This window comes from Sinocyclocheilus grahami, unplaced genomic scaffold (assembly GCF_001515645.1).
Source record: "Sinocyclocheilus grahami isolate Dianchi unplaced genomic scaffold, SAMN03320097.WGS_v1.1 scaffold2023.1, whole genome shotgun sequence".
Taxonomy (NCBI): domain Eukaryota; kingdom Metazoa; phylum Chordata; class Actinopteri; order Cypriniformes; family Cyprinidae; genus Sinocyclocheilus; species Sinocyclocheilus grahami.
In genome coordinates, this window is record NW_015507202.1 from 85,041 (window position 1) to 96,382 (window position 11,342).

General features: G+C 38.4%; 1 protein-coding gene across 1 annotated transcript in view; it reads right to left on the reverse strand.

Annotated features, from left to right (window-relative positions):
• Window positions 1-10,562, reverse strand: part of LOC107573748 (guanylate-binding protein 2-like) — a 19,047-nt gene extending 8,485 nt beyond the window's left edge. The window contains exons 1-4 of the mRNA XM_016260192.1: window positions 10,388-10,562; window positions 10,172-10,299; window positions 7,108-7,217; window positions 2,247-2,498 (exon numbers count right to left, since the gene is read on the reverse strand). Of these exons, the coding sequence (XP_016115678.1) occupies window positions 2,247-2,498; window positions 7,108-7,217; window positions 10,172-10,299; window positions 10,388-10,562 (665 nt within the window). The remainder of the gene's footprint in view (window positions 1-2,246; window positions 2,499-7,107; window positions 7,218-10,171; window positions 10,300-10,387) is intronic.
• Between the last annotated feature and the right edge of the window lie 780 nt (window positions 10,563-11,342).

Genomic DNA, 11,342 nt, shown 5'->3' on the forward strand with positions numbered 1-11,342 from the left:
GTGTTGCACAGCGCAGAGCGACGCGTCGTGTGTGTGTGTGTGTGCGTGTGTGTGTGTGTGTGTGTGTGAGGGGAACAGGGTCACATCACAGGAGAGTGAACTGCCTCATCACTGTCTGTCACGCGACTCTGTTGCCCTTTCGGGCTTGAACTGATGGTAAAACTAACAACATTATTAACTGTCTTGATATTTACTTTGAAAGCTGAAGCTGGCGATTATGGTAAGGGTGCGTTACATTTCCGTACAATGTACAGTATTTGAAAAATAATGTGTTTTTTGAACATTAAAGCATGTCAACATATTCTGTTTCACCAAATACACAAAATAATGATATTTAAAATAGCATCATATGACCCCTTTAACACAAGCTGTAGCTTTTCTCAGTTCTAGAGTTTTGAAAAGTTAAAAAAAGTGTGTCTGTTCTTTGAGCAGAGTGTAGCTGATTCAGTTACTCTTCTGGGCCACATTGTCACTGGACATTTTTTTCTCCACTTTGAACCCTTTCCATCCACAGTGTATTATAAATTTATGCTATTATCTAGGTATCCAGTCCTGCTCCTGGAGGGCCAGTGTTCTGCTGAGATTAGCTCCAACCCCAATTAAACACATCTGCACCATCTAATCAAGGTCTTACTAGGCACACTAGAAACTTCCAGACAGGTGTGTTGAGGCAAGTTGGAGCTAAACTCTGCAAGACAGTGGCCCTCCAGGAGTTTTGGCACCCCTGATCTAGAGCCGTGGTTCCTAATTCCAGTCCTTGCGTACCACTGCTTTGCATATTTTGCATGTCTCCCTTATTTAACACACCTAATTCAGATAACCAGCTCATTGTAAGATATCTTAATAAATTAATTGTGTACCGATTGACATGGTCCCTACACAGTGTTCATTGCTCCCTACTCCCTGAGCATGGGAAATCCATTGAAGTTTACTTCACTTTGGAACATTTGTTCAAGGATTTGCTCTACACAGCGGCCTGCAGTGTCTTCACACACAGACGAAACTTACTAGAGAAGTGACATATCACATCTCACACACTTTAATGCCCTTTAAATGGAATGTATGCACTCCCTTCCAAGGGGAATCTTGGAGAAATATCCTGGGATGTCCACTTTGCAAAGCACTTACGGTCAAATAGAACAAATATCTGAAGGGTAAGCGATACATACAAAATGTGCAGAGCAGGGGGTCGCAAGGACTGGAATTGAGAACGACTGATCTAGAGTTGGAACAGGGAGAACACAATCTGCTGTGGATGAACAACACTGGTTCAGGGAGTAGATATGTTGACTAGGAGAGGATTCCCAGCTTAAATCCCAGTTTCACCTAACCAACTGATTAAGTGTTCTTGGGCAAGACACTGAACATCACTTGCTCCTGATGGTTGGGTTATGGCAACTTGAATGGTAGCCGCCACTATTTTTAGGTACATCTGACTTGTAAGTCTGGCTGATTCATTTATTTTAAATGTATTTCTGAAAAACACCATAGATGGCTAACAATGTTCTTTGTCTAGACAGTGATAAGGCATAATACTGGCTCATATCTCTAACTATTAAAGGGGTCATATGATGCTTTTTTAAAGATCATTATTTTGTGTATTTGGTGTAACAGAATATGTTGACATATTTTAATGTTCAAAAAACACATTATTTTTCAAATACTGTACATTGTACGGAAATGTAACGCACCCTTACCATAATCGCCAGCTTCAGCTTTCAAAGTAAATATCAAGACAGTTAATAATGTTGTTAGTTTTACCATCAGTTCAAGCCCGAAAGGGCAACAGAGTCGCGTGACAGACAGTGATGAGGCAGTTCACTCTCCTGTGATGTGACCCTGTTCCCCTCACACACACACACACACACACACGCACACACACACACACACGACGCGTCGCTCTGCGCTGTGCAACACCCCGGACCCCTTTAATGGCTCTGTAATAGAGTTTAAAATAAAACTGAATCTTTGGGTGATCTTGGATTCTTTTTTTGACATTTCACCCCCATGTGAAACATACAGTTAAGACTTCATTTTTCTTTGACTTTAGACATATTGCAAAGTTGCATCCTATGCTATCATTTTCAGTAGCAGAAAAAACTGATTTGAAACTGATATCTTTTTTTAGATAAGTCAATTTAAACAAAATGCAGTACACCCAAAACTTGGATTCTAAATAGAACCAGAATAAGTGATGTAAGTGTAAGACCTGTTGATAAACCATTAAGTTTGGAAAAACTCATTACAAGAGCTCATTGTGGCTCATTGTGGCTCTTAAAATAATATTTGGTACCATACTTAAATTACCATGTTTTAGCTTCAGAGCAAACTCTAGATAATCATTCTCTGTTGCATCTTTGCCATCAATCTTTCGCTCCAGAGTGAAGTCCCTCACTGCCCAGATGAAACTAGGGAAGAACTTCACAAACTCATTTGAATCATCAACATCCTCGTCTGGTGAATTGACCTTGATGCACTCTGTTAGTTCAGTAACATATCTGACAGTTTGTTTAGGTATGAACACAAAGTGACTGTCCAACATGGTTCAATTAGTATTTGTATGTATTTTACAATAAGTGTGGTTCTACCATGTACATTTACATAGACAATAAAATGTATAATATTGATTTAACAGCATCTAAAACAGGGGTCGGCAACCTATGGTAGGGATAATCGCTGAGTTTTGTTACTTAAAAAAACAGCGATTTTACCCCCCTCGTTGCTGAGAAATATAATGTAGCGATTCAGTATCGATTAATAAAAGTCGTGTGGCAGCGCTGACAACAAGCTTATGAGATTCTGAATGTTACTTTTTTGCACAACGCGATCTCAGATCTCTGTGCGCGTAGTATGTGTGTGTTTGTGTGCGCGCGTATCAATTAAAGCAGCGCATTAATATGGAACAGTGATTAAACTGAACGGTTTTAATGCATTGGCCTTGTCACACACACAAACACACACACATACAGTGGTGTTCAGTACAGTCGTATATCTGTTATTCAAGAAACTTTTGAAAGATTTAAAAAACAGTTTATGAAAAAATCTTCAGAAACTATTTGCATGAAAATAAAATATGCCTATTGTTTTTTTTTATCGTATCATTTAAAAATGTGTATGTACTGTATAAATACAGAATGCATTAAAAAAGAGGGTGGTGGGGTGGGGCGTGGGTTGGCACAGTGGTTAACCAGAAAAATTAAAAATGGCACATCATGCCAAAAAGGTTGCCGACCCCAGATCTAAAACACAATTTATGAATGAATAACTTTACAGATGTACACATTTACAAATATTTATGAATGGAAGTGCCTTATGGAATGTATTGGTTGATTCTGTCGTATTTATGATCAGTGAGATTATGTTTTCAATTGTATTTAACGCAGTTGAGTCATTTATTAATTATAACATTTTATTCTGTTCTTTGTGACTTCTGGTGCCAATTTTACATAATTATGTATTACAAAAGTATTACATAATTTTAAACAAGACCACCTTAAAATTCTACAGTGAATAGAATTTCTGTAATTGTTTAAACATTTAATTGTTTTATTTATATAATACTGTTGTATATTTGTATTATTTAATTTGTTTCATTGTTTTTGCACAAAAATAGAATTTTAACGTTGCTTGGGTAGTTTTCGAAATTTTACACAACAGGTTTGCTTTGCTGTAAATGATAAATAGGCAACTGACTTTACAATTCGCATGACCCATGAAATTATGACTGTGCCATTATGTCCTCGCTATTTACCTTGTGAGTTCACACAAGTGACCATGATTGTGTCTCTGGTCCTGATAATGCTCTTGCAGCTGAACGCATTGCAGACAACTATAATAATGCTGTCTCTTAAACAGCTGCGATGTTAACACGCTTACATATCTGGTGCATATGTTAATATCAGACAATAATGCAATACTAAAACCAAGCACTGTTATAAAGATGGAGGAGAGGTTCACCAGGGAAATGCAAGGGCAGCGTGGCAGAGGTTCAACGCGATGATGGAGAAAGCTCAGGTATCAGTTCAAGAACAGTGTCCACACTCAGTTAATGGTTTTAAATCTAGTAGCATCATTGTAAATACTGGGGTCCCACAAGGCTGTGTCTTGTCACCTATTTTGTTTTCCAAATACACAAATTACGTATAATGCCAATGGTTTGTCACTTTTGAAAAATATTGACATATCTTTGGTTGATAGAGAACCCTTCACCTAGATAGAGAACCCTTCACCTAGATATCATACTATAGAGACAAATACAAAAAATGCCCAAACCAATTTAAGGGCAATAATTTAATTGATGTTCAACAAATACAAAACATATATAAGACAGATAAACAAATGAAAAACCTTGGCTTAATGAATATTAGATCCCTTTCTACGAAAGTGCTTTTTGTAAATGATACGAACACAGATCATAACCTAGATATGCTCTGTTTGACAGAAACCTGTCTAAAACCAGGTGATTGCATTACTTGAAACGATTTTACCCCTCAAGATTACTGATATGAGCTGCGTCCAAATAGTAAAGGGGAAGGTGTTGCTACAATTTATGGCAATATTTTCCATATTTGTCAAAGGTCTGATTTCAAGTTCAATTCATTTGAAGTGATGGATATTATATTACACTAGATGATATTATATGAAGCACCATGTAGATAATAAAAAAAGATGCATTGGGATAAGCATTTATAGACATTCTAAACTCTATTTAATAACTAAATTAAATAACTCTATAAACTCTAGATTTAATTCTGCAGCAGAGCGTTGATATCTCAGATCATTCTATAGTCTTGTGCATAATCCATATAGCTAAAAACTCAACTCCTTGTTACAAATATGGTAGAACCATCACTTCTATGACAAAAGACTTTGTAAATAATATTCCTGATTTGTCTCCTCAGCATGAAACTATGAACTCTCTCTTTTCTAGCACTTTAGACACGGTTGCTTCGTTACGATTAAAAAAGATTAAGGAAAACAGTCCGACACATTGGTATAACAAGCACACTCATGTTATTAATTCATCATTGTCATTAGGATATGTCCCCAAAACCTTCAAACTGGCTGCTATTAAGCCTCTCTTTAAAAAAAAACAACAACTTCACCCTGAAGAATACTAGTTAATTACAGACTGATCTCGAATCTCCCATTTCTGTCAAAGATACTAGACAACTCACAACCGTGTTTCTTTTTTGAGAAAATGGTATCTATAAGGTTTTCCAGTCAGGATTCAGACCGTATCATAGTACTGAGTCTGCTCTCATCAGAGTTACAAATGACCTGCTCTTATCATCTGATCGTGGTTCTATCTCTATTAGTGCTACTGGATCTTAGCGCCGCGCTTGATACTATCGATCACAACACTACAAAATTATGTTGGCATTAGTGGAATTGCATTGGCATGGTTCAAATCGTACTTATCTGACGTCATCCATTCGTAGCAGTGAATGAAGAGTTGTCATATTGATCACAAGTACAGTGTACCTCAAGGCTCAGTACTAGGACCACTGCTTTTCACGCTTTACATGTTAACCTTGGGAGATATCATCAGGAAACATCAGAAAATACCCTCCATTACCACAGACCCTTTGGCTCCTGGCCAAAAAAAGAGCTTACTTATTTCTGAAGTGTGTGCCTGCCCTGCTTTTTGAGCATTGCCTCCCTCTTTAAATAAATAAATAATCTCATGCCAGTGCGACCACACTGTGGTAAGCAACTATCAGTCTATGATACAACTGAGCCTACAGGTAAATATAGATCTTTGCAACATTGTTCAGTTAAAAGGATAAAGCCAAATTAGAAGGTTATTACTGATCTCAATTGCCCCATCAAACAATTCAAGAGATTTATTTTAAACAAAGATGGTGTAAAAGTTCATGTGTCACAAAATAAATCACTCTCATTTGACTTATATTTGAGGGCATGAGCTTGTGGTGGGGAATATAACCAAACTGCATATCTTCACTGTATGAATTAAACATTCATACATTGATACTTAATAAAGCTACAAAATTTAGTCTGTCAAGATCAGTGAGCAATTTTCTCTTTTTCTGTTGTTGTTTGATTAACATTATTAATACAGGCAGCAGCAGAAATATAAATCTCCTGTCACTTTAAGAGCTGCATGCATCTATAGATACACACGTTTTCTTTCTCAGCTGTTCACAATTTACTTAAGTTATAAGCCAAGACAGTCATTTTAACATAACTGTGTGTGTATTTGACTGTTGAAATACTAAATACTACTACAATTACGAGATCTGAAATCACAATTCTATTGCTGTCCGAGAGAGGCGGCTTTCTGTGTGTGCACACTGTACTTTTATTGAGTTTCTTTCCCAGGTTTTTTTGCGCTTAATATCTCTTTTTAACATCAAACACATCCCGTGCTTTATTTTCGTATTCATGCATGTTTCTTGTCTTGTCAGTACAGTTAGGCAGTTCTGCGTTGTGTGGATATATAAAGTTGGCATGGCCAGTGTGCCTGCAGGGAGAGAAGCAGAGCGCTGCACACACTCTACCCTGGTGCTGCATGTCGACACAACTCAGGAAATACGGCTCTTATTAAACTGCTGTCATTCTTAAAGAACCGGTACTGGTAAAAAGAGGAACCATACTGTTTTTAAAAGCAGGGTATTGCGATACCTTTTTAGTACCAGTATATCGTGCAACACTACTCTATACATCACTCTATACTGTTGTACAGCACCAGACAGCACTTCAAATTAAACTTTGATTGGACTACCTTGGTACTGCTTGTTGTCACTTTTGAAATAAGTTATTGTGATTACACTTGCCTGTCTATCATGTTTTTTCTTTATATTGTGTATACTTTATAGAAATGGTTAGGTTTAGAGAGGGTTTAAGTGCCAAAAACTGCATAATGGAATATTGCAGTTAAAATTAATTAACTTCTGCCAGTCATGTTTTTACACTGTAGTACATGTAACTATATAAATATATTTTTGATATAAAGCATTCACAAAGCAAGCACATTTGCACATTTTTCCTGTGTGAAATGGTGGTAAACATCTGAACAATCTCTTTCTTTTGCAATGAATAAACAAATTAATGAATTAAAATCTAGATAAATGTTCAGAAGGATACTGCAGCTCCTCTACAGCCCTGTTGTCGATCGTCCCTTGACTGTTGAAGACCAGAGTGCTGCTCAGTAACACAGCCAGACAGAAGATGTTTGTGTCATGCTTCGAGTCCCCCTAAGATGCAGAACCACATTTGTGAAGTTAGAACGATAAACTGGAAATAGCCATGAATTTGCATTCATATTCAACTCAATGAAAGGTACTCGCACAACTACAGGCTATAACATTTAGAGCTCCATTTAAGCAGGTCGAGATGCCCCCGCCTCCACTTTACAGCAAAGTAGCAAGCTAGCACTAGACTGAATACATCTGTCCATTCTCAAAAGCCAACAACATGCTGAATGTACGCCCAAAATAAGTTTGGACCACTCATTTGCCTACCGAGCTGGTTGACAGCTGTTATTGCACAGTCACCATTTTAGATTGACTATCTGTAATACTATGTAATAGGGATGTAACGATATCAAAATCTCACGATACAATAATATCACGATATTCAGTCCACGATAAGATATTTATTGCGATATTTAAATATTTAAAAAAAAGAAAAGACAAATGAAGACTTGGAAAAAAGTGCCATAAGTGTTTATTAACAGTGATTGAACATTACAATGATGAACAAATTAACCACATGATATCCTGTCCTCTTTTCTTTATCCTCTAATCATAACTGTTGCTTAGAGGTATGGTATGAGGTAACAGGTAACATCATTATTCTTTCTAATATTCTCTATGCTACTACGAACTACCTTAGACAATCGGGTTTTGAGGATTGTGAGTCACTCCCTCAATTGGGCTATTTTAAGGCCTCTTTTCTTTTGCCTCCAATCACATGCTGTTGCTTTGTTGTGCTAGGAAAGCAACTATTGTGAATGAAGGGTCAAGACAAGAGGGTGGGCTTTGAGATGGGTCAATTCTTGAAAACAAAAACAACCCAGTAAAAATAAAAATAGCAGCCTACTTATTGCAGCTGGACCTAGAGCTGAATAAATATGTCAGCTCACTCACTGATTCACTCACACATTCACCCACTCACCTCTTTCACTCATTTACTCACGGACTCGCTCACTCACTCTGAGACAGGTTTTTCTTTTTAGGAAAATGAGCATATCAACATTTTCGGGTAGAAGTTGGGATCTCTGGCCATTTACAATTTCCCCTGCTGTCAAAAAAACCCTCTCACTTGGGACTGAGGTTGCTGGGACAGAGAGATATGACTTGGCCAAGGTTGACAGCAGTGGGTAATGATGTGAGTTGCTTCTCCACCACTCGAGAGGACAAGCGAAAAGTGAGATAGAGGTCTCTTTGCAGTACGAGTCAATGTCTGCTTCGATCTCAGCCATGGGCTGTCTTCTGCTGTCCACCTGACTAAAAGAACCCCCAAGGAGATCTTCAAGATCTCATTCAAGATCGATCTTGGTGGCTAATTTTTACATTTAGACATTTAGCAGACGCTTTTATCCAAAGTGACTTACAAATGAGGACAATGGAAGCAATCAAAATCAACAAAAGAGCAATAATATGCAAGTGCTATAACAAGTCTCAGTTAGCTTAATGCAGTACACGTAGCAAGGTTTTTAAATCATATAATAAATAAAAAGAAAACAGAATAGAATAGAATTACTTGAATTTGAAAAATTCTAACTTGAATTAGAATAGAGAGTTAGAGGGGCAAATAAAAATGTTTGTGTTGATATGTGTTTTTAGTCGATTCTTGAAGATGGATAAGGACTCAGCTGCTGGGATTGAGTTGGGCAGGTCATTCCACCAGGAGGGAACAGTTAATGTAAAAGTCAGAGAAAGTGATTTTGTGCCTCTTTGGGATGAACAATAAAACAACATTCACTTGCAGAATGCAAGCTTCTAGAGGCACATAAGTCTGAAGTAATACATTTAGGTAAAGGGATGCAGAGCCAGTGGTGGTTTTGTAGACAAACATTACTGCCTTGAGTTTTATACTAATAATGCATTCTTTTCGGCTCGTTAAAAATTAATCTTGCTGCCGCGTTCTGGATTAATTTTAAAGGTTTGATAGAACTGGCTGGAAGACCTGAACCTAGTGATGCCATGTAGACAGAGAAGATAAGTGGTCCAAGAACAGAGCCCTGAGGCACCCCAGTAGCTAGATGTTGTGACTTGGACACCTCACCTCTCCAAGATATCTTGAAGGACCTATCTGAGAGTTAAGACTCAAACCACTGGAGCGTGGTTCCTGAGATGCCCTTTGCCAATAGGGTTGAAGGAGGGGGAGGAGGAGGACAAAGGAGAGAGGAACATTTTTTAAAGAGCATGCGAGAGTTAGACGAATTGTTAATTTTGTTATGGTAGTATGTCAGTTTAGCAGTGGAGACATTTCAATTCCCTCCACGCTGCTCCACTGGGCTGAAAAAACTACACTTTTTGCCCAGAAGACTTATCGTTTCATATCGTCATGTGACCATGATAATATCAAGACCATTTTGATATCGTGATACCACGAAATTGATAATATCGTTACATCCCTAATATCTATAGATTTTATTTTAGGCAAGTCGTGATGATTTGAGAAGGTAAATTGATCAAACATAGGCTATGATCAACTCACTGTCTGCCGCTGGCCTCTTGGTCGTTACTTTAAAAACAAAAACGTATATTTAACGAACAAAAAAATGCTCCAAACGTTTTTCTAAATTAACTTAATAAAAAAAATTTACGGAAATATCACTTTGCCATTACATACAAAACTGAACTACTTTCATAGCTGAAACAGTAGTATAAGCTGTTTTGGGAGACGGGCTCGGGTCGGTAATTCTGATAAGCTGTCAGACAAGGGCCGGGCTAGGGCCTATATTTGAGGCCCGTGCAGGGCTCTACTGTGGGGTATTTTGAGCTAAAATTTCACGTACACACTCTGGGGACATCAGAGACGATTTTTACATCTTGTAAAAAGGGGCATAAAAGGTCACCTTTAAGGTTATCTCTGCTGCAGAGATAACCTTAAAGGTGACCTTTAAGGTTATCTCTGCTGCAGAAGTGAGAGTGTTATTGGACCCTTGGGCACTAGTAATTTGGTAAATTTGTTACTTCACCTTGTCCACGTCCCCGAGTCCCTCGGTGTCCAGCAGCACCAGAGTGGTTTCTGCTTTAGTGGGGTGAGGCACGCACCACATCCAGATGCCCTTCGTCTTGGACTCGATTGTGCTGCCCAGTGCAAACCCTGATAACCACACACCAGAAACCCCACAATGACTTGCATGCATTCATTTGAACAGCACGAGCGTTTGGATGGCATCAGTGCTGCTGACCTGTTTGTTTCCCGGCCAGTCGATTCATCAGGTAGGACTTCCCGGTGCGATAGAGACCCACCACAGCCACCACCACCACGGGCTGCTGGATCTGCTCCAGAACCTGCAACGCTGACCCCTGCACACACAGCTTCCCATCGGATGCCGTGTCAATCAAGCACACTGGTTTGTCCATGACCACTGGAGACCCAAACACATTTCTCTTCCTTTAATCAACCGCACTGAGAAATACTCCAATAATCCTGCATTAGACAGTACAGTAACTCCCCACATGAGCAGTCTTTCCTCTTTCTGTTTGTGTAAAATATTGCTTTAACAACACACTTTCACATCAAACTACACAAGCAGGCTGAATAAGACACATAGAAATGCTTAAAGATTTGTTTGTGACCAGCTACAGTCTTTAACCAGACTGGGTTTAGTTGATGCTGGTTTTACTAGAGAGGTAAAATACAAGTTAATCATGTCATATAAAGACTTTTGAAGATCTAACAAAACATGTCCAGAACATCTATCAAGACAAATCTGGCTGTAGAGTTCACTAAAACACACTCATTGAGTCCTAAAATTAAATCACCAACATGAAATCTCATCGGCACACAGTCACACATGATCAACTGCAGGAGCAAAAACAAACATGAAGAATCTCAGTGTATCAGACACTATGAAAAGATTTGGGAAATGTTAAAGTGTACTCACGACTCCATCAGTACTGTATGACACTAACAACACAAGAGTCCAGGGAACTCTTTTACTCATTAACTGTGTACCATAGAATGTGTTAAATCAGTTGCTTGGGGTAAAAGCGTCAGCTAATTTGTAAATGATCGTTATACTACTGGCTTGGGCTTCATTTTGATCGGTCAGTTAATATTCTAAAGTGTGCAGTTATTTCTCAGCTAAAGTAGTTCCAGGCAGGTCTTCCTATGAAGCAAGGATTTCTATGACGTCTGCT